We start from the raw sequence: 23,836 nt of genomic DNA on the forward strand, positions 1-23,836 counted from the left end.
TTCTCCCATTTCCGATGTGGGACGGCGCACTGCAGCGCATGACGCGCCCCCACAAATTACAACCCACCAACTTCCTGGGGCGCCTCGCACCCACTGCATCGGGAGGAGTCCGGCTCGATACCAATTGTAACGACTCACCACCCTGGGCCAAGATTGTCCGCTGGCCCGTGGGCCTCACGGATTTGTCCCTTGGGAGGTTTCGCTCCCAAAAGCGCCACGACTGGGCTTTAGGTGACCCCACATATATGGCCCAGATTCCCTTCTCCCATTTCCGATGTGGACGGGCGGCACTGCAGCGTTCATGACGCCGTCCCCACAAATTGCTACAACCCACCAACTTCACTGGGGCGTCCTCGCACCCACTGCATCGAGGGAGTCCGGCCGATACCAATTGTAACGACCACTCACCACCCCCAAGATATCCGCTTTGGCCCGTGAGCCTCACGGATTTGTCCCTTGGGAGGTTTCGCTCCCAAAGCGCTGACTGGGCTTTAGCCGACCACATATATGGCCCAGATTCCCTTCTCCCATTTCCGATGTGGGACGGGCGGCACCTGCAGGCGTTACGTATCGCCGTCCCCACAGTCCGTTACAAAGCTCAATTGGTGAGAGGCGAAGCAAATCCGTGAGTGATAAGGGTTCGAATCCTAGCTCTGCAGGGCGAAGGGATTTAATTCCACAAAGCGGACAATACTGACTGGGCTGGGCTGGGTCGTTACAATTTAAATCAATTGTGGTATTTATAAAATAACATATCTGTTGAAGTGAATTAAAAATTATTTATTATAACAATATTTAATTAATAATATATTAATTTTGAATTTATTGAACTATCATCGACATAAAAGTAAACAATTATTTTTTATATTTTAAAAGGTTTTAAAAGGATGAGTTAATTTATTATAATTTGAACTCTAGGGTTCCTATACTCTAAGATAAATATTTAATTATTGGATTATTAATTTAATGATAAAAATAAATGTTTATGTCTCGAAATCTCAATTTCTAAGTTTGTTTAAAATTAATTTAATTTATCAAATTTAATATTAAAAAGAGTTATTTTTTTGTTTAATTAATGTCAAATGCAAAATACCCAAATGACCTTCTACATTTCAAATAACTAAATAGTATACAAAGAAGTTAAAAATATTAGATGTCGATAGTGTTTTTTAATTTTATGAACGTTTGGTATGGGATTAATAAAAAATAATTATTTATGTTTATTTTTATTTATCATTTAAGATTTTTCACGATAATTAAAAAAAGAATTAAATCACATAAATTATAATAAAATATTCTTTCATTTGACTAAATTATGCTATATTTCACCTAATTAAGACAGAGAATGAGGTGATAAGATGAATTTTAAGAAATTATAAAAATAATTATTATGTTTAGTAAAAATAAAAGTAAAATTGAAAAAAATTAAATAATATTCCTTAATCTTTTTAAAACTGCAGATAATTTTAGACAAAACAATTCTTAAAAAATGACATATAAAAGTGGCATAAGATAATAGGTTAAATTTTAAATTGTTTAACATTTAACTCAATTTATCTCCTCTTTTGGTAATGTTTAACTTTGAGAGATTATGTTAACAAAACTTAACAAATTAAGTAACACCATATTTTTATTTAATTTTTTTTACTTAAATTATAATAAAATATATTTTTATTTAACTAAATAATTCTTTATCTCATCTAATTGAAAAGAAAGAATAAGGTGATAAAATGAATTTTAAAAAATTATAAAAATAATTATTATGTTTGATAAAGATAAAAGTAAAATTAAAAAAAAATTAAAAAATACATTTTAATCTTCTCAAACGATAAATAATTTTTCATAAAATAATTTTTTAAAAAATGACTAATAAAAGTGAAAAAGAGTGTAAAATATAATAAATGAATTTTTAACTCTTTTAATATTTAATCTCTCTTTAAATTTAAATCTTAATTTTAAAAGACTATGTTAATAAAATTTAATAAATAAAGTAATATTATATTTTTCATTTAATTTTTTTATTAATTTCTTATTATATCATTAATATTTTTTAATTCCTTAACACTTATTTAAAATTTATAAACGTAACGTTTAACCTTTAATTTTTTACCCTTACACCAAATACTTCGAAAGAAAGAAAGAAAGTGAAATACCAAACACTTCGAAAGAAAGAAAGTGAAATAGAAAATGGAAAACTTTACTTTATTCTTGGGAATGCTTAGCACCATTCATTGATGTCGGCCTATAGTTGACACATAGTACGAGATCGAAAAACAACCTGATAAAAAAAAAAAAAAAAAAGGCGCCAGGACGTGACTGCTTACTCGTCAACCAAAGGAAGCACCACCGAACCATGGAAAGGAAACCCCCCTGAAGAAGTTGCCATAAATACAAATCTCTGTTATTAAATGGGGAAAAAAATTAATTAATTAAAGGCATTTCTTCAATCATTACTATTTTAGAATAATTGTGTCCAATACTTAAAAAAGCTATATTTAAAATTTTAAGATAAATTATAATTAAATTTTAAAATATAACAAAATTTACAAAGTGACTTTTTATTTATTTTTAAGTAACGATTTGATAATTAAATTTAGATTTTATTAATAAATTAGATTTTATTTATTTTATAAAAAATATTTTCTTTATATTTTTTAGTGTTTAAGGTATTTAAAAAAATAAATAATTAAAAATATTTTTTTTATATAAATTATTTTTCACTAAATAGATGAATTTTTAGTCTCTATTATTAATTATTTTTTAATTTTAAATAATTTAATTATTAAATTTTATTTATTAACAAAATATTATTTATATCTAAATTTTTTATTTTCTTATTTTTATATTATAAAAAGTGTATAAATTTTATTTATTTATTATGCCATAAATTTTAAAATATTTTTTATAAAAAATATTTTTTATATACAAATTATTTTTTCGCTAAACAAACAAAGCTTTAGTTTCTATTATTATTTGTCTTTCAATTTTAAACAAATTAGTTTTTGAAATTTTATTTATTAACAAAATAGTATTTATATCTAAATTTTTTATTTTCTTGTTTTTATATTATAAGAAGTATATAAATTTTATTTACTTATTTAATTATTATATTACAAAATTTTAATATATAAAAATTTATTATCATGAAAATTTCATTTTAAGTTTTTTTTTATTATAAAATATTATTATCTAAAAAGTAAAACTCCAATTAAACATTTCAAATTGTTATTTTTTAATTTAATTATATTTATTTTAATAATCATTTATAAAATATATCAAATTGTTTATAATAAATTATTATTATTAATAATAAAATATTTACCTAATAATATATTTAATTAAATTTTGATTTGACTCTATACCTTAGACTTTTAAACTCTTTGTTTTTATAGGTACAAGGATTGAAAACCTTGATCATGATGGAACTTTCATTTAGGGCAAATGTATAATGCCATGTGTGGACAGTGTAATTGATGCATATGGTTCTTCCCACATGGGACCATATGTGAATAATTTCATCAAATATTAGTCATTGACTACTTAGGAACCAAGTAGTCATATGGAACCATATGACTACTTGGTTCCTAAGGGATTGGAACATAATTGTGTTTACACTTGTCATAATTTCATATAATCAAAATGTATAAGAATCTATATATATGATATAATATTTTTTTTACTATATTAAATGCATTTAATATATAATTTATACATTTTAAAAAATATAATTTATTAATTTTTTTCATTTTTAAGAAGTTGAATGAATTTTCTTTTTTACTTTTATATTTATCAGGCATGATTATCCCTCCTAATAATACAATCTTCAATAATCGAATATGAGTTTTCCTTTTCGAGCGCAATGAGTTTTATTATTACGCCTAACACTTTTTGTAGTTGAGTGAAAATAATCCATTTTTTCTTAAATTTAATTTTAATTATTTAACTATAAAATTAAACAAATAATTAGTTTGTGATATAATTTTAAAATAGAAAATTGCTATTTTAAATTGAAAAGTGATCAATGATAGATAAGTCTAATTAATTTATATTTTATTTTTTAAAAAATTATTTTGATTGAATTTTAGTAATTAATTCATCAACAAATTAATTTAATGACTAATTTAATTTTAGAAACAAAATTCTCCAATATCTTCAATATATACAAGATTTAATCATTTTCTTCTACTTTTCTTTATTAAAAAAACTTGCTTAGTAAGAATTATGCTAATGTCCTTTTATGTGGAAACTTCCTATGTTAGACATTATGCTCTTTAGTTTGATATGAGCCCTAATGCTCCTCTTTATTCCAATTGCTACCTACTTCATGGAGACTTGCACATTGACTAAAGAAAGGTGAAGGCACCATCTTGACTGGCTTGTAGACATTACATTACAAGTTTAGAACAACAACTTTCCAAGGTAGCTCTGAAATTTACAACCATAGTCAAATTTTCACATTGAGACACTTGTGGAAAATTTGAACCTTCACATTTGGCACATAGGAAAACAATTAACTTCCCATGTAACAATTACTCTTCTTGCAAATTAACATTACTTTTATCAAAATAAATAATATTGTAACTCAACTTGTCTCTAAAATTATATGAAGTTTTAATTTTTCTCAATTTAAAATAATTAAATAAAAATTAATTATTTAAAATTCAAATCTTTCTTTTTCATTTTAATGTAAACTTCACGTTGAAAAATCAAACCTCTCTGTTTCACCAATATTCATTTGGCTTTATAATCTATATTTGAATCATATCCTCACCATCTTGAAAAATAACTCACTAATTGTTATAAAACTAATACCATTAAATTTTCTTTTATCCCCTGTAAGTTAATTGTTATAAGAAATAAAATCTTATTAATTTTCAATAATAATATCACAATAAATTATGTCGAATAAAATATCTAGACATAGGTATCTATATTTTATTTTTTATTTATTTTTTTACTAGTTTATTAAAAAGGCGATAAATTAAACCTGACTTAAGTATATAAGTAATATACCTTTAACCACTGAATCAAGCTATATTAAGTAGGAATTTTAATTTATGAACTAATCTTTTCAGTAAATAATTGGGAATACTAAATCTTAATATAATAGAATTTGTAAATAATAAAACTCTAATTTTTTTAATTTTAATTAAATTAGACTCCGTTTGTTTTGTGAAAAATATAAAAAATATTTTTCATATTTTATAATTTTTTGAACACTCAAGAAAATTAGTTAATAAAAAATATTTTTCTTAGTTAAAGAAAACGCTAAATCATTTTTTAGGAAAATAATTTTTATTTAAAAAAAATGTTATTTTTTATTTTTTAAACTTTAATAATTTTATTAAAATATGAAAACACTTATACATTCAGATAAAATAAATATATATTATTAATTTAATATGAAAAATATTTATAAAAAATATTTTTTAAAAAAATATTTTATATAAAAAAAAATATTTTTTATATATAAATTATTTTTTGTGAAACAGAACAAGTTTAATATAATTTTTAAATTGAGTTTGGACTCTATGTTAGTGTATCCATGACTATCTACATGCATTCTAATTGGTAAAGTATAATTATTTTCTTTGATTCTCGATAGGTTGGAAACTTAAAACTTAAAAGGCTTTAAAATCATCTAATAAATCTCATGTATCTTTAGATGCTTGCTTCAGATTTCTATATATAATCCTTACTCACTGCTAATTTCTGTATAAGCTAGCTACTTACTTCATAAGTGAGCAACTCTTCTTCTTCTTCTTCTTCACTGACTGTTTTCATCTTTTTTATAGTATTTATTCGTTCTGTTTCTGCAGATTTTGTGACAGGGATTGATCGGGATTTGATCGGCAGCCATGGGTGATATGAAGGAGGTTGTTCTTTTGTAATTTGTTATAATGGGCATGATCGATCTGTAGAATATACAATATTATTGATCGATTCTGTTTTGTTTATGATTTCAGGAAACAAGTGAAATGGTGATTGGAGAACATGCCATTGAGACTGTGAGTGTGGACAAGACAACAAATAATGAATTTGTGTCTGAAAATACAACAACAGAATTGGAGTTCTCTGAGAAAGAGACATTCGATGAGATTTTGTCTGAGAACAAAACAGTGGAAAGTGTTTGTGCGAAAGAAACAAAAGAGGCTGTGCCTGAGGAGACAGCCAAGGAGACCGTAACAGAGAAAAAGCTTGTAGTTGTATTTGTTTTAGGTGAGCAATTTTTTTTTAAAAACTCTACAGAACTGTGTGCTGGGAAATGAACAAAATCTAAAGCTAATGTTTTTATGGCGATGGATCAGGTGGCCCTGGTGGGGGAAAGAGCACCCAGTGTGCTAAGATCGCTAAAGAAGTCGGCTATACTCATCTCAGCAGTGGAGACCTACTTCGCCAGACCATTAAAAGCGACCCTGTAAATGGGTACGAAGTGGGTTTATTTATATCATTTGCAGCACATTATAAAACTATTGTTGAAATTGAATGCTCTTTTGTATTCTAGGCCTATGATTGAAGCCATGATCAAGGAGGGCAAGAGTGTGCCTCCAGACATAACAATGGAGATTCTTCAGAAAGCAATTGAGGAAAGTGAAAATGATAAATTTATTCTTGATGGTTTCCCTCGTGACGAGGAGATTAGAGCAGCTTTTGAATCTGCTGTAAGTCTTCTACAGAATCTTAAATCTTTTGAAAATTTCGTATCTGAATCTCGTGCATTTCGAGACAAGTGCGCTTTTCAGATCAATGTTATGTTTTGTTTATGTAAATTGTTCAATGTTCTGTTCTTTCTGCAGACCAAAACAGAGCCAGAACTTGTTCTGTTCTTTGAGTGTTCTGAAGAAGAGAGGGAAAGGAGAATCTTAAGCAGGAATCAGGTTGGCTGGATAAATTTTTCATATTTATTTTATATATTTACATTTGATGGTATAAATTTCTCATTATATTATTAAAAATCGTCACAAATTTTCTGTTGTTAATGTAGGGAAGAGTTGACGACAATTCTGAGTCTGTAAGGAAGAGGTTTAGATATTTTCAGGAGCATACTCTTCCCGTGGTTCATTATTACAAAAGAAAAGGGCTAGTTTTGCAGGTAGAATTAACCACAATTTCAGTTGAAAATAATTTAATTTCTGATCTGCATTTTCATGTTAAATAATGTACGAACTAAAATTCCATTTGGGTTTATTTCACTGTTCAGATTGACGCTGGGAGGCTAGAGGAGGAGGTCTTTGAGACTCTGAAAAGCATTCTAGGTCCCTCAACAACCATGCAAGCTGAAGAAGCACCCATTACTGAAGAACTTGGAAAGAAAATTTCAGAATTAGGATTATAAAAATGTTCTGTATATACTTTAAAGTAAAAATGAAGTTATTTATTATGTATTGATTCGGCATGTTTCATTTAGCCGATTCAATCGTTTGATTTTCTACAACAAATATAAGTATTGTGTGCTACAAGTGCCTGTGATTTTGTTTTGAAAATTTTGTATGAGCATAACTTGATTAGCTGCAAATCATGCAATATAATTTTGTAATTTGTCTTCTTTTTTTTTTTTGGGTTTTAAATTTTGTTTGGAATTCTTTGTTGGGTATGATAAGCTGGGACTCGAATCGGTGGTGATGGTCCTAGTACTATTGAACTCTCTGAAGACGAATGTAGTACAATGGAAGCTGAAGCACAAGCCAACAGTGATGAAATGGAAAGAGGCACTTCAGTATTGGAACTTTACATCTGTTGTAAATGTTCCACAGAGAACGATGAAGTAAATTTCAATGTCATAGCCAAATCAATTTGTTTGCGTTTTGTTCATAAATAGGGTGACCTTATATTAGAACAAGCTTACAAGATATTAAATGTTTATATTAAATTTCATATAAAATTAATTAAAATGTATATATAATTTTCAATGAACATAACATTGCATTTACTAAAATTTACATTGTATGCTTGTCAATTACTAATTTGACATTGCAAATTATTAATGTTACATAAAAAATATATAATATTATATTAAAAAGAATGAAATATCATATAAAAAATATAATTTCTTATATTATCTATGCAGTATTAAATTTAATAAATCTTAATAAATACATTATTGCACATAATTATTTTTGTCCATATAAGGTTCTCAACCCTAATGATTTGACTTATATCGACCCATAAAACATATTTGAAAAAAAGAAACCTCCTTGAACCTTCCGGATAAATTTTAATATGTGAATTTTTCTTATTTAGATTAGGATCTAAGCAAAAAATTTTTTTGCCGGTCTAAGGACTAGAGCCTAGGAGGTGGTTGACATAAAGCGATAAAAGGCCCTAACAGCTGTGATCTTGCAAAATGTTACCAACCTCAACTGGATGTACATTCACTTATTTACATGAAATTTTAGAGAGAGTTTACTTATGCTCAATTTATCATAAATTTAAAACATAAATATATAAATTTACATAAGAAAAATCTAATATAAGAGTATATACCATATATTATAAAAATATTTATATAAATATTATGTATTATAAAAGTGTTTATATAAATATTTGATTTAACGATTATTAAATTTATTCTTATATAAGCTTGAGATTATAAGCAAGCCATTCATTCCATTTTTCAACATCTCTCTCTCTATATATATATTAACATAGCTAATTAAAACCTTGTTATAGAAGTTATTTAGGGAGACTTCAAGGAAAAAGTCCATAATCAAGTAGGACACAAGAAACTCAGAAATTATCTTGTGAAAATCATGTATGTATGACGAATTTATTAAATTTTATCCATCTATCTATGTATAAAACAGTAATAAAGCAAATGTAATTATTTGTAAATGTATGCGAAGATTAGCTTCTAATATTGATTTTGCATATATTTCTTTTTATTTTATTTTTTAGTTATTTATTATTTATTTACTGATCTTTATGATGATATTTTTGCAATTGTTTTAATATTTTCATTTATTTTTTTTGTGAGAAATGATTATTTTAATTATATATGTTAATTAATTTTTTCGTAGAAAACGGATTATAAAAAATGATAAAAAATGTAATTTTGTTGAAAATTTTAAATTAAATCTTTAAAGATTAAAAATAAAATATTTAAGTGAGGGCTATTCATGTTATAAATTTTAATAATTAAATTACATAAAAAATTAGAAATAATTTTAATAAAAAATAAAATATTAAATTTAAATTAAATATAAAAATAAATTTTTATTAAACTTGCGCACAGTAGGAACATTTAGCTAGTTATTAGTTGGACAAATTGCCAAAAAAATCTCAATCTTTGCTCATTTTTACAATCCTATCTCATTTTTTTTTTAATAATTTCACTTCAACTTTTGGCACCCGATTTAATTTTATCCTACCATTAAAATCAATTGTTAAACTTAACAATAACATCGTGTCATCATATCTAATAAATATTATAATATCTGATTAACTGCTAACCATATCCCTAAGTTATCCTAATAATCCATAAATTAAAAAGAAAACTTACATCCCTAACCCAAAATCGATTCTACTCCTCCATCTTAATCTTAAGAGAATGATTTTTTAATAGAGATCCTGAGTTTTTTTTTTTAATTTAAAGATTATTAGAATAACTTAAGGATATAATTAACGGTTAATTAGATGTTATAATACTTATTAGATATTATTACGTGGTGTTACTGTTAAGTTTGACAACTGATTTTGACGATAGAATAAAATTAAATCGAATACTAGAAATTAGGGTGAAATTGTTAAAAAAAAAAATAAATTACCAAAAATTGAGATTTTGGCGATTTTCCCTTATTAATTATGGTGAGGCTGAGTTTTATGGAGAGCTTTTTCCTATACACTACCTTGACAGACTTCACTTTTCAAATACCAAGGGTCTGTTTACTGTTTTTTAATTTTTTATATTTTAAGAAAATTTAATTTTTATTTTTTATAAAAAATAAAAAAATATAGAAAATATATTCACTTATTAAAAATGAAAAATAATTTTTTTAATTCAAAAAATTAAAAAAAGTACTCATATCCTTTTATAATTAAAAAATAAACCATTATAAAAATTATTTAATAACTTATTTTACTTTTAAAATTTTTTAATATGTATTATTCATTTATTTATAATAATATAATTATTTTTTATCATTATAAATAAATATTTTAAAATAATTTTTCAATTTTGTTATAAAAAGCTTGTAGTATAATTTATTTATAAAAAAGGTTATTATTTATCATTTGGAAAGTATAATTTTTATTATAAAAGAAAATAATGAAAACAACTCAAAATTATTTTTTAAATTTTAATTAAATTTAAAAAAAATTAAAAAACAGGTTTTCCAACATATGTACACAAAACTTTTTATTTTTTAAATAACTCTAAATTACACCTCCATTTTTCCAAGGTGCTTGGAACTTTCAAATTACAAGGATTTTCAAATTTTAATTCCCCAAAAAAAGTTGTTGTACAGAAAGAAATTAGTTGTATAAGGATAGTTCTTCTCCTTCTCCTTCTGATTAATGCAATTCCACTTTTAGATAAAAAAAAAAAAAAAGAGAGAGAGAGAAAGAAGTGCTTTCATTCTTACAATAAAGTGTACAGATTTATTCTTTCTTAAATAATCATTCTTACAGTAAAATGTAAAAAAGAAATGATGGAAATTTCAGAAATCTTTGCTACATGAACTACAAATTACGAGAGAAAAGCTTATCTAATTTGATCTCAATCAGAAGCCACAATTTGATAAACCCACATTCTCATCCTCAGGCTTAGATTGGTGGCAGGTCACAGGAGCACATCCCAACTAGGGTTCCCTCCTCCCCTTCCTTTGAATGTTTAGATTGGTCATTCTTGCAGGAACTTACAAGAACTTAGTGGTTGATCAGAGTTTGATCATCATTTTACAGTAGAAGAACCCCACACTTCTTGACCTTGCAATGCTTCTGAAATTTCTTCCACCTTTGAGGGTAGAATTGAAATGAAGCACTTGAATATTTATTGAACCAGTCTTCTTCTTTGGCTGAACCATTACCTTGCAACGCTTTGATACCAGGATCATACCACAGTAGCACTTGATCTGGTTCATGTAAATGAAGATCATCCACAAAACATACCCAGTTGCAAATGATATCTTCATTTTCCTTGTTATTACTTCTGAAATGGCATTCACATTTAAACCTGCTGATCCTGCAAACAATTGAAGGATCCTCTGATGCAAATACAATGCAGAAAGCAATTCCCTGAAACTGATGCCAATTTGGCGGCAACTGTATGCTTAGTGAAGTTCCCATTGTTTGTTCATGGAAACATTCTGGGATTTCATTTCCTTGGAAAAGAATTCTAACTTGATCTCTATACTCTCGAAACTGCAATATCAGAGAGTCAAAAATTGAAATACTGTTTAGCTACTATGGATTTTTAATGGAAAAAAGAAAAGTTTTTAAGACTTGTAATAGGAAAATTTTGGTGTACCTTGCTTGTCAAAAACTGAACTGTAGAGTGAGTATTTTCGATGATTTCGCTGCGTTCCTTTTGATCTAATTTGAAGCAATTTGTGAAAGACAAGTTCATGAAGTTGGATTTCCTGTTGCTTGAGAAGGTTTCCATTGCTCTGCAGCCATTTGCCTCTAGAACTTTTAGAGACAGGGGAAGTTCAGGCAAAGCTCTCAGGCTCTTGCAATAGCTCAAGTAAATTGAACGCAGCTGAGATACTTTATGGATACTGCTTGGAAGGCTCACAAGCTTTTTACACTCATCAAGCTTCAACTCTTGAAGGCAATTCAGGTGCTCAATGGATGAAGGTAACTCTTGTATTGCTGTTCCACTTAGATGAAGATGTTCCAAAGATTTCAAATTGTAGATGCTGTCTGGAAGCCTCTTGAGATTTTCACAGTAATCTAAATAAAGACATGCTAGACTGTCCATAGGCTCCAAGATTTCTGGGAAGCTCTCGAGTTTCGAGCAATGAGATAAAACAAGAATTTCAAGAGATTTCAACTTACTGATGGTGCTTGGGATTCTCAGTAGCTTGTTGCAGCTTATCATTTCCAATATTTCAAGTCCTGTGAGAAATTCTATTGATGAGGGCACCTCTTTTATAGAAGTTTCACTGAGATATAATTCTCTTACAGTCATTGAAACCAGTGGAAACTTGGTGATATTTGAGCACCCAATAAGCCAAACAATTTCAAGAGCTTTCAGCTTATGAACTGATTGCGGAAGTTCTTTTATTCCACTTCTACAGAGATGAAATTCTACCACATTTTCCAAAACCTCTGGACAGTATTTAACATTAGGACAGTGCGAAATATCAAGAATTCGAAGAAGTTTCGAATCAATCCTGCTCGGAAGACGCCGAAGACTCTTGCAAAGTCTGACATTAAGGTATTCAAGCTTGTGGAGATATTGAATAGATGAAGGCAGCTCTACTAAGCTTTTACAACCTTCAAGATTGATGCTCTCAACATTTTTTGCTTGTGACAGATCAGGAATTTTAGTCAAATACTTGGAATAACAGAGGCCAATCTGTTTTAGATTCATAAGATCCTGCCAAGGACAATTAGGTATTAGCATTTTCACATCAGTTTCTATAATAATAAAACGACATAGTAGCATACTTGTGCTCCTGTCCATAGTTGCTCAACATTGCTATGAGGTAGATCAAGAACAACAAGATTTTCAGCAGAAAATTTTGATGGCAGTGATTTGGAAGGAAATTTATGCCAATGAAGATATCTCAGCTCATCAGAAAGAGATTGAAGGCCACGACGAGGAAGGTGCACTTTATCGTTGCAGCCTATAGAGGAATTAGACATGTAGAATTTGAGTATCCTTAGATGATCCATTCCTGCGAAGGCATCAGATTCTAAATGCATCTCTCTTGCTGTAGACAGGTCTAAAGATATGCCTTCAATGGCTCTAGTTCCCTAATAGTCAAGAACAAAGGGTAAGTAAGTGCATGAAAAATATCAACTTTCAAGAAGAAAACAAGGAAATGAAGCTCATAACTTAAGACTTTTTACCTTCTTTTTTGTCAATACACAATAAACATCTTTAGAATTCCACAACCTGCTACGCTTTCCGAGCTCGGGTTCGTTGCGAACAATGCTCCAACCCATTTCTTGCAATAAATCATGCATCTGCAATTTGTTGTGGGAAACACTTACAAGAGACTTGTCAATGAAAGTGCTTATTGTGTAATGCACAGAAGAATAACAGCCACTTAATATTTTCGTCACATAACTCCGATCTTCCCCTCGAAAGAAACATGCAATGTCAAGAAACATTCTTTTCTCCTTGCCATCGAGTCCATCGTAACTAATTCTCAATACATTTTGAATCTCACAATTGCGAACATTTTCCAGTTTCTCCAATGCACTATCCCAATCCTCCTCACTCCTGCCCAATAAAGTAGAACCCAAAACTCTAAGAGCCAATGGGTTACCTTTAGCATAATTTACCACCCTTCTTGAACGCTCTACATAATCAATTTCAGGGCAATTTTTCTTGAAAGCATTCAAGCAGAAGAGTTGAAGAGCTTCTTGATGATTCAATTCCTCAACCTTGTATATTTCATCAACTACAGATTTGAGAACTTGCTTATCTCTACTTGTTACAAGGATTCTACTTCCTGGACCAAATAAATCATGTAGTCCTGGTAACAATTCTTGCAATTGTCTTGCATTATCAATATCATCAAGAACGACAAGAACCTTTTTGCGACGAAGCCGATCTTTCAGAAAATTAACTCCCAAACATGGACTTCTTGAATCTATATTTTCCTCCAATATTTTTGACAAAAGCTCATCTTGTAAATGAACTAGCAAACATCTTTTCAGTTGTTCTCTAACATTTACAAGAAAGCAACAACTTTCATATTGAATAGAAATTCGATCAAAAATAGCTCTGGCGAGGGTGGTCTTCCCTATACCACCCATTCCCCATATTCCTAACATAAGAACATTGGAGGAATCCATGCACAATAAAGATTCAATTTGCTTAATACGCGAATCAATTCCAACCAAACCTATGGAATTACTAGGAGATATCTTATATAATTTCTTCAAAATATCCCCCACAATTTCTTCAATGAGTTTGGAATCAGGCCTAGATATGAAGAACAAAATATTTGTTAGTTGGAATCAACTAAGGAAAAACTCATCTAGACTTAATATGTTATGAGTTTAAGATATAACTATGTAAGTCTCATGTACATATATATTGCAATTCTTTCCATAAGCTGGAAAGAGCTAGTAAAAGGAAAAGCAATGCCTAGATAATAAAGGCTAAATTAAAAAATTTCCATGCTATCTTAGCAAAAATAATTATAGTTGAACCTTTATTTTTAAAAGGTAAGAGCATAAATACTGAATAGGGCGGCTGATTTTTTTAATGGAAAAATATTATATTTATATATTATTTCTCTTATATATTTAATAATTTATTTGAAATGTTTTGAAGAAATATAAATTAAAAATAAATATAAAAAAATAGAAGATAGAACTTATATGTGCAACTTATTTTTTATCTTCTTCTAATCCCTTTAGTTGTTAGGTTTGAGAAAAATCTTTAATTGGACATTCTATTTTTATTTACATTAGAAGATGGCTAATTTAATTTTAGAGATTAAAGAAGTAGAGACTCAAACCTGAATCTGTCAGATCAGGTAAGTAATATGTCTTCAGCTACTGAATTAAATTATTTAAGTGATATATGTTTAACTACTGAATTAAATTAGGCTAAGTTATATGTAAAATTTGTTAGCTTATAACTATGATTTTTAAACTAGATTCAGATTTATTACTATTGTTGTATATCAATTCAAGTCAAATTAATAATTTTTTTAAAAAAAATAATTTTTAATAATTTAATTTTTAAGTTAAAATCTAGATAAATCAAATCAATCTATGTGGATGAGTTATACACATATTGACACTAAATTAAATCCATTATTTTTTAGATTATTTAAATTCAAATTATTAAATTATTTTTTTCATTAAAATAAGTTGCAGCCTTGCAGGTTGTTGTAGACAAGCGGACTCACGTCAGATTTATATATAGGATGAAATTTATCATCTCCAAATATTATATATTTTTAAAAGGTCAATTAAAAATATTTAATTCACTTGTGAAAGGTGAGAATATAAATATAAGTTTTATATAACCTCCAGAAGATTTTTTTGTTTTTTCAATTCTAAAATTTAATAACAATGAATTATGAGGTCAACGATTCACTAAACGACACTGAATAGGGCTGCTATTTAAAAAAAAAAAAAAGAATCATGCAATTTTGTGATTAATAATTTAAAATTATAGGATATTATTTTGATAAAAAAAATTATAAATCATAGATTTTAAAGTATTAAAGTGAAGAATTATTATAATAATTTAAAGTATTTATAAAATAATTTACAGATCAACAGTTTAATCTGTAAATCTTTAATTTATATTTATAATAATTTTTATAAAATTAAATTAAAATATAATAAATTTTTTAAAAAAATTAAAATTTAATGATTTTTATAAAAATATTCATAAAATTAAATAATCATTGTAATAATTATCCATAAAATTATAGGATATTATATTGATAAAAGATAAATCATAGATTTTAAAGTATTGAAGTGAAAAATTATTATAATAATTTTAATTGTAATTCCAAAGGAAAAATCATTTGCAAAACAACAGAAGCCAGGTGATGAAATTTCAAAGCTTGAATAGGAGCTTAATTTGGAGTCCACTCAATCGTACGTAAAAGTAACTGTGAAGAAATAGACTTTTAAATTTTGGAATAGACCTATTGGTTAAATTGAATATTAGATATAAATCATTTGATTTAAAGTTATTTAATATGATTTATTTTTTTTTAAATTAGAGAAATATTAAAAATTTCAATTTTTTTTTAATTTTATTTGTAAGGAAAACGGACGGTCTCTAACTCCAAATCAAAAATTAATTTAAAAAAATGAGATTTGTCAAAATTTTATATTTAATAAAAAATTTTTATTCTAAATCAATGTGGGACAACATATCTCTTACGTAATCTTATATTTAATACAAAATTCTTATCTTAAATTTATGTGGGACATAATCAATTATTATTTAACGAGTCAATTTATTATACTCACTAGTTTATTTTCTTAAATAAATTTGAATTAAAACTTAAACTTTAAATTTTGTGTTTATAAAAACAATTTTAATATTGCTAAAATAAAACTCATTTAGTAATTACCAGTTTAGCTGACAAAGTCTTACAATTTGAACAAGTCTTTTCCTCAACTTTATAATTAAGTCTACTTATCTATACATTGTTTTTAAATTCTATGATAATAATTGAATTTCTGTTTAAATAAATAATGTTACTTAATTTTTTATATATTCCAATAAGGTTATTATTATTATTATTATTATTATTATTATTATTATTATTTTGATATAATTTCATCTAAAATTTTTATATGACATTGAAAAAAAATATTTTTGATATGGTTTTACTCTTAAAATGGGCCATTTTTAGCCAATACATGAAAAATTGAAAAATTCAAGAAAATTTTTTTCAATTATATTTTATAAATCACTTGAACATGATAATGAAATAAAACAGTAAATTACCAAAAAAATATTGTTATAAATTAATTTTCAAGGCTAAAAAATGAAGATACCTGGTGACAACTGAATCCCAACCAGATATATTGGCAGCTTCTTTCAAGGCAGCTCTCCAGCTCTCCACCTTGTCCATTTTGTCCTTTAAAAGTTCTTCATGTTTAGCAAATGCAGCTTCAAAGCTGCCAGTTTGATTTCTTACATGCACAGGATCTACCCTGTAGAACACTGGAATAACCATTTGTCCATTCCTTTTCTTGCATTCAAGGATCTTCACAACTTCATCCAAGCACCATTTGGAAAATGCATACTTCTTCGAGAAAACGATCACCGAAAGGGTAGATTCTTCGATCGCTTTCGAAATCGATTTTGAAATTTCTTCCCCTTTCGTAAGATTCGTATTATCCATAAATGTTAGGATTTTCTTCCCACTTAAAGCAGCATAAAGATGACTGGTAAAACTATCGCGAGTGTCCTCGCCTCTAAAGCTAAGAAAGACATCATACTTTCCTTTAAAGTTAGTTGAAAAAGAAGAAGAAGAAGAAGGGGCCATAGAGGAAAACTTTGATGCTCACTAGCTAGATGGAATGAGACAATTGAGGATTAGATGTGAGGCTAAATTGTGAACAATTTCATATGCTATATATAGAGTGTATATGAGGTTTTCATTGTTCTCATAATTCAGTTGCCGTGCTTCCTACAATAAATTAAAGTGTCAAAAATTTGAATATGTCACTTCAATCCTAGCTGTTTGTAAGAAAGAGTCATCCACGAGAGTCACAAGTCAAGATATTAATTCCTGTTCATTTGGATTGTACTTGCATTAAAGGTGGGAATTGGTTTTATTCAACTTGCCAATTGACCCTAATTTATTGTTTACAATGTATTGTCTGTTTAGTATATTACTATTAAAATTGTTATTGAGTAAAGTATTTTTTTGAATATATTAGCATTAAAAAAGATTTAAAATTAAATTTGATAATTTTTAGTTATTAAAATATTAAGATAGCAAAATAATTTTTTTAAAATTATTTTTTTTCAGTAGCATCTAAAATTGATACTTTTTAATTGAGAAGCAGTTTTGGCTTTAAAATCCCAATATTAAACAAACATATTATATATATATATATATATATATATATATATATATATATATATATATATATATATATATATATATATATATATATATATATATATATATTTATTCCATTCATTTTCCATTCATGTATATATATATATATCATTATTTTCTTTTATTTAAACGAAAAAAAGAGGAAAATAAGATGTTTTATATATATTCCATCCATTTCCCTCAAAGAAAATAAACCATAAGGAATCTGATTAAATCAACATTCAATTTAAAATATCCAATCTTAATTAATCTGTGAAATTGAGAGTCAATCTAACGTGAAAATGAATTATTTGAATTGTAACACTCCTAATTTTTAAATTTATTATTTTATGAGTAACTATTAATATTTTATTTTATTTAAATTTTGGGAAAATTATTTGAAGTTTTTTGAAATCGGGCTCGATTTTTCGAAAATATAAACCTTTGGTGATTTTTAAAAATTTATTTAAAGACTACGTGGAAAAACTAAAAATATATTTAAACTCTACAAATTTTTCTGAGTTTTTTGGAATTTTTTCAAAAATTTTGGGCCTCGATTTTGGTCACAAGGCAGAGTAAAAATTCAATTTTGGGTATTATGAATCGAACCGATCGAATCGAATCGAACCAAATCGGACTGGTCAAATGGAACCAGTCCCTTCTTCTTTTTTCTTCTCCTTTCTTCTCTCTCCCCAACACCATTTTCTCTCTCCCGTTTCTCTCTCCTCCCTCTCCCTTAGCGCCGGCCACCACTCCCCCACCCCTCCCCGTGCCGTCGCTAACCTCCCCCGCCCTTCCCCAGCCACTGGCAGGCCTTCAGGCAGCCAAAAAATCGCACCAAACTCCTTCCCCCAGGCATGTGCCGCTTCGACTTCCCGGGCCGATTTCGGTCAATCCGGTCATCAATCGGACCGGGTCTTATTCCAAAACACATCTACACCTCAAGAGCTTTCCATAGACACCAAGAATACAAAAATCTATCGAGTGGCTTGTCCAATTTTTTCTCAATAAATTTTAGCCCATTTTGACTTTTGGGCTAGATTTCTCAAAAATCGTAAATCCTACCAAAAATCCGAGAGTACAGGAGTGCTCCACTAGGGATGACAAAGGGTCGAGTTTTTGCGGATATCCGATCCGACCGAACCCTAATAGGATGAGTTTAGGTAGTATATAATCGGGTTTGGGACAGGTTCGGGTTTAAAATTTAATACCCGTGACGGGTTCGGGTTTTATATGTTGGGTATTCGTTACCCAAACCCATTTATATAAATATTTAATTAACTATAAAATATATGTTTTTTTTAATAATATTTATAAATTTTTATGTATTTTAATTTATATAAAATAAAATTGAAATATTTTTTGAAATTATTAAAATTTTAAAATATAAATTATTAATAAAAATAATTTTTTATATAGATTATTAATTAAATATATAAAATTAAATGGGTTCGAGTATTTTTTGGGTAATAACAATCGGGTTTGGGACGGGTTCAGATAGTTGAGAATAAATTTTAATCGAGTTTGGGATAGGTTCGAGTTTTGAGAAGATTAATTAGGTTCGGGTTCCGGTAGGGTGATTTTCGCCGGTACCCTACCCGTTGCCATCCCTATGCTCCACTCGTCGAGAGTTTCGTGGCAATACCCATTTTAAATTTTTTCGACACCATTTTCCTGTAGGTCCTGCGAAACTTCACAGTATTTTTCTGAACATTAAATGAGTTTAGAAAATTTTGTAAAAATTATATACTAACCCCCGTGTTGTGGGCTTCGCGTAAGTACATTCAATTCGCGTAAATTCGACGGTTGCTCGGGTCTGTTATTTCGGGCCGGGCAGACAAACTACCAGGAAAGCTTTAGAACCGGGTCGAGAGTATAGGTTACCCCACTATTTTCAGACGTCTCGGATGCATCTCCAGGGTCGGAATTAACATAGGTAAACCTGAACCCTACTTTTTCTTAATTATCTAGTGCCTAATTTCGATTAAAAATCTATAAAATATTCATGATAGGTTAGAAAAATATAATTTCTTTTGCATTAGCTTAATAATATTGCTAAGGACTGCGGGATAAGATTTTAAAATTTTTAGAGCTCATTTGGAAAAAGGGGTAATTGTAGGGACTAAATTATAATTTTTTAAATTATAGTTGTTGACTGTTTAGGGCCCAGGAGGGGCCATGTGATGTGATTAAGTTGTGGATGTGTGACTTGTGGATATAGAAGTGTGTTTTGAACCCTTTTGTAGATTGGGTAGGTCCTAGGTATATGAGAGACTCTGCCGAATTTTCGGCACGACATAGGGTGCCTTTGATCTTTTCCAAGCTTGTATTGAGTCAAATATATTAAATAATTATAATAAAATTTGTCAGGTGAGCCGGGACAGCCTTCCTCCTCCGCCCAGCAGTCACAGTGACCTCGGTTCAGGTCTGAGAGTAAAATATTAATTTTAATTATAATTTCAACATTAATATATGTTCAAGCATGCCCATGCATCACTTATAAATATGTATCTATATAGTTAAATACTAGGCACATTTTATAATGCATTCTTAATTGATGAAGTGCCATGGTTGTTGTTTATGGGAATTTGGAGCAGTGTGCGTGTATTGGCCTGCGTGTGGTGTGTGGTATTGGATATGGATAGGACGGGTAGACGCAGCTTGAGAGACACTCACTGGGACTCGATCCTTTATGGATAAGTCAGGGTAGGCACGGCTTGCGAGACACTCCCTGGCCCCCGCATTTGGTTTATTAAGCAAAAATCCGGCTTGAGAGACACTCGTTGGCAGAGGTTAGATTAAGAGAGTTGTATAGGGGATCAGCTCCCATATATGCACTGTTTGAACATTATTAGGTTTGTGAGTGCTCCAAATTGCCTTTTTGCTATTATGATATGATGTGTATGAAAATTTTGATAGTGTTGCATTCTACTCTTTATGATGCATTAGCTTTAGATAGCTATAGAAATTGTAGCTAAAATTGGTATTTTACTCTTTGAGTCGAACGCTCACTCCTATTCACCTTATTTTTCTAGAATACAGGAGATCTCTTGTTGAGTTCAAACCTGCTTCTCTCCCTCGCAGGTTATCTATTTATGTTTGTGATATTTTGTATAATTTTGCTAACTTCTAGAATTTCGCATGTGTTAGAAATACTTACTTGATTTGGGTCTGTATTATAATTGCCATATTGGACCTGTAAACGTATTAAATGCATGTATGATTGGACCAGATGAGGGAGCTGAGCTCCCATTTGATTTTATGATATTATGAGTATGTTGAACCCAAGACCATCTCTGTGCTTTGCCGATGTAGCACGGAGATGGTTTTGGGTTCAAAAAGTAATGATATATAAAATGGGAGAACTAATCACTAGAGGCGCCTTTTGGTGAAATGGCCTGGAGAGTTAAAAGAACTCCAGGGTTAAGCGTGCTCGCTTGAGAGAAATCCTAGGATGGGTGACCTCCTGGGAAGTTCTCCATTTCACCTATGGGATAAAACCGTGAGGCTTATAGCCAAAGCGGATAATTGCTCTAGTGGTTGGAGCCCGATCGTTACAATTGGTATCAGAGCCGCTCACGTGTCCTCTTGGAAAATTCCACATCGGCAAAGCACGGAGATGGTTTTGGGTTCAAAAAGTAATGATATATAAAATGGAAGAACTAATCACTAGAGGTGCCTTTTGGTGGAATGGCCTGGAGAGTTGGAAGAACTCCAAGGTTAAGCTTGCTAGCTTGAGAGAAATCCTAGAATGGGTGACCTCCTGGAAAGTTCTCCATTCCACCTATGGGACAAAACCGTGAGGCTTATGGCCAAAGCGGACAATTCCTCTAGTGGTTGGAGCCCGATCGTTACAATTGGTATCAGAGCCGCTCGCGTGTCCTCTTGGGAGATGGTAGGGCAAATCTCAGCGAGGACGCTGAGTCCCGAAAGGGGGGGACAAAGGTCCCTTAGGTAAATCCTACATCGGTAAAGCACAGAGATGGTCTTGGGTTCAAAAAGTAATGATATATAAAATGGGAGAACTAATAATTAGAGGCACCTTTTGATGGAATGGCTTGGAAAGTTGGAAGAACTCCAGGGTTAAGCGTGCTCGCTTGAGAGAAATCCTAGGATGGGTGACCTTCTGAGAAGTTCTCCATTCCACCTATGGGACAAAACCGTGAGGCTTATGGCCAAAGCGGACAGTTCCTCTAGTGGTTGGAGCCCGATGTTATATATATATATATATATATATTGTTTTTGAATGTTCTCTTTCTTCCAATGTCCTTCATGAAATGGCATCCAATTGTGAGTGGATATTCCACAACCACTTTATAGTTTATAGTTTTTTATTATTCGTTTGCTATTCTATATCAAATACAGACATGGAATCATAATGATACTATATATATATATATATATATATATATATAAAATTTCTTGTTTCCCTAACTATCATATCTCTCACTTTATGCCCCATTTGCAAAACTCATCAAGAGATTGATCCTAAAAAGATATATTAGTCTATAATCTCAAACAGAAATCATTTATAAAAAAAAAAAGCACAAATTAATAAAAAAACAAATAAAATAAAAAATAACAATCAATAAAATTGTAACACCCCAAATTTTTAAATTTTATGAGCATTTTTGGTATTTTAATTTTATTTAAATTTTAGGAATTCTTTTTGAGATTTTTTGGATTTTAAAAATCGGGTTCGATTTTCCGAAAATATAAACTTTGATGATTTTTAAAAATTAATTTAAAGACCACGTGGCAAAACTAAAAATATATTTAGAGTCTACGTATTTTTCTGAGTTTTCTGGAATTTTTTCGGAATTTTTGGACCTCGTTTTCGGTCCCGAGACAGAGTAAAAATTCAAAATTTTGTATCCTGAATCGGATCGGCCGAATCGAACCGGACCGGATCGGATCGATCGAATCGGACCGGCCTTTTCTTTTTCTTCCTTCTTCCTCCCACGCGCGTCGACCTCTCTCCCTTCTCTCTCTCTCTTTTCTCTCTCCTCCCTCCTCCCCTTGCCGCGCCGCCACCTCCCCTGCCTCCCCAGCTCGCCGGCGCCGCCTCCCAGCCTTCCCAGCCGACCGGCCGCCGCCCCAAACTGCCAAAAAACGGGCGCGAAACGCCCTCCCCTGCGCGCGCGACTTTTTGACTTCCTCGGCCAAAATCCGGCCGATCCGGCCACCAATCGGACCGGGTCTTGTGTGTAAAATCATCTACTCGGCGAGAGCTTTCCATAGACACCAAGAACATCGAAATCCATCAAGCGGTTTGTCCAATTTTTGCCTGGGAAGTTTTAGCCTATTTCGACTTTTGGGCTAGATTTCTCGAAAACCGTGAATCCCACGAGAAAATCGAGAGTACCAGAACGCTCCACTCGTCGAGAGCTTCGCGGCGACATAAATTTCAAATTTTTCCGACACCGTTTTTTGGTATCCTCAATTCGCAGAAATTCGACAGTTGTCCGGGTCTGTGAATTTCCGGCCAGACAGACCCGTTACCAGAAAAGTCTCCGAATTGGATCGAGGTTTTGGCTATCCCCCCATTGTCAGACGTCCCGAGAGCGTTCCCGAAGTCGGAATCGGCAAAGGTGAGTCGGGACAGCCTTCTTCCTCCGCCCAGCCGCCACAGTGACCGTTGTCTAAGTCTGTGAGTAAAATATTAATTTTAATTGTAATTTCGATATTATTATATGTTTAGCATGCCCATGCATCACTTATATGCATATATTTATGTAGTTAAACTCTAGGCACGATTTATGTTGCATTCATAATTGTTAACGTGCCATGGATGTTGTTGTGGTAATTTGGAGCAGTGTGCGTGCGTTGGCGTGCGTGTGATGTGGTGTGGACTATGGATAGGACGGGTAGTCACGGCTTGAGTTCTTCGCTGGGACCCGATCCTTCGGGGGGTAGTCACGGCTTGAGTTCTTCGCTGGGACCCCCGATTTGGTTATTAAGCAAAAGTCCGGCTTGAGTTCTTCACTGGCACCAGGTTGGATTTAAGAGGGCTGTATAGGGGATCAGCTCCCATATATTATGATTGATGTTACAGGGTGCGTGAGTGCTCCAAATTACCTTTTTGATGTTATGATGTGAAAATGATGTTGATGTTGCATTTCACTCTA

General features: G+C 30.3%; 2 protein-coding genes across 3 annotated transcripts; one reads left to right on the top strand and one right to left on the bottom strand.

Annotated features, from left to right (window-relative positions):
* The first annotated feature begins 5,491 nt into the window (after window positions 1–5,491).
* LOC110670756 (UMP-CMP kinase 3) lies at window positions 5,492–7,546 on the top strand. Of its 2 annotated transcripts, none has more exons than XM_021832919.2 (8): window positions 5,492–5,571; window positions 5,820–5,876; window positions 5,967–6,219; window positions 6,309–6,426; window positions 6,506–6,662; window positions 6,798–6,878; window positions 6,986–7,093; window positions 7,202–7,546. In XM_021832919.2, the coding sequence occupies exons 2-8, from the start codon at window positions 5,859–5,861 to the stop codon at window positions 7,334–7,336; spliced, it is 870 nt and encodes a 289-aa protein (XP_021688611.2). In that variant the 5' UTR covers window positions 5,492–5,571; window positions 5,820–5,858; the 3' UTR covers window positions 7,337–7,546. The 2 variants fall into 2 exon arrangements, with proteins under 2 accessions (XP_021688611.2, XP_021688610.2); XM_021832918.2 differs by lacking the exon at window positions 5,492–5,571 and adding an exon at window positions 5,589–5,740.
* A 3,033-nt stretch (window positions 7,547–10,579) lies between these two features.
* LOC110670754 (disease resistance-like protein DSC1) lies at window positions 10,580–17,147 on the bottom strand. The gene is made up of 5 exons (XM_021832915.2): window positions 16,654–17,147; window positions 13,015–14,098; window positions 12,610–12,918; window positions 11,465–11,752; window positions 10,580–11,358 (listed from the first exon to the last, which is right to left on the bottom strand). Exons 1-5 carry the CDS (start codon window positions 17,145–17,147, stop codon window positions 10,894–10,896), a joined length of 2,640 nt encoding a protein of 879 aa, XP_021688607.2. The 3' UTR covers window positions 10,580–10,893.
* Window positions 17,148–23,836: the final 6,689 nt, after the last annotated feature.

The sequence above is a fragment of the Hevea brasiliensis genome, chromosome 16 (genome assembly GCF_030052815.1).
Source record: "Hevea brasiliensis isolate MT/VB/25A 57/8 chromosome 16, ASM3005281v1, whole genome shotgun sequence".
Classification (NCBI taxonomy): domain Eukaryota; kingdom Viridiplantae; phylum Streptophyta; class Magnoliopsida; order Malpighiales; family Euphorbiaceae; genus Hevea; species Hevea brasiliensis.

Coding starts and splice junctions, on each gene's coding strand:
- LOC110670754 (XM_021832915.2), bottom strand. CDS start 17,147: ATGGCCCCTTCTTCTTCTTCTTCTTTTTCAACTAACTTTAAAGGAAAG. Junction 14,099..16,653: donor TGGGATTCAGTTGTCACCAG/GTATCTTCATTT, acceptor CTTCATATCTAG/GCCTGATTCCAAACTCATTG. Junction 12,919..13,014: donor GTGTATTGACAAAAAAGAAG/GTAAAAAGTCTT, acceptor CTTGACTATTAG/GGAACTAGAGCCATTGAAGG.
- LOC110670756 (XM_021832919.2), top strand. Junction 6,220..6,308: donor TGTAGTTGTATTTGTTTTAG/GTGAGCAATTTT, acceptor GCGATGGATCAG/GTGGCCCTGGTGGGGGAAAG. Junction 7,094..7,201: donor GAAAAGGGCTAGTTTTGCAG/GTAGAATTAACC, acceptor TTCACTGTTCAG/ATTGACGCTGGGAGGCTAGA.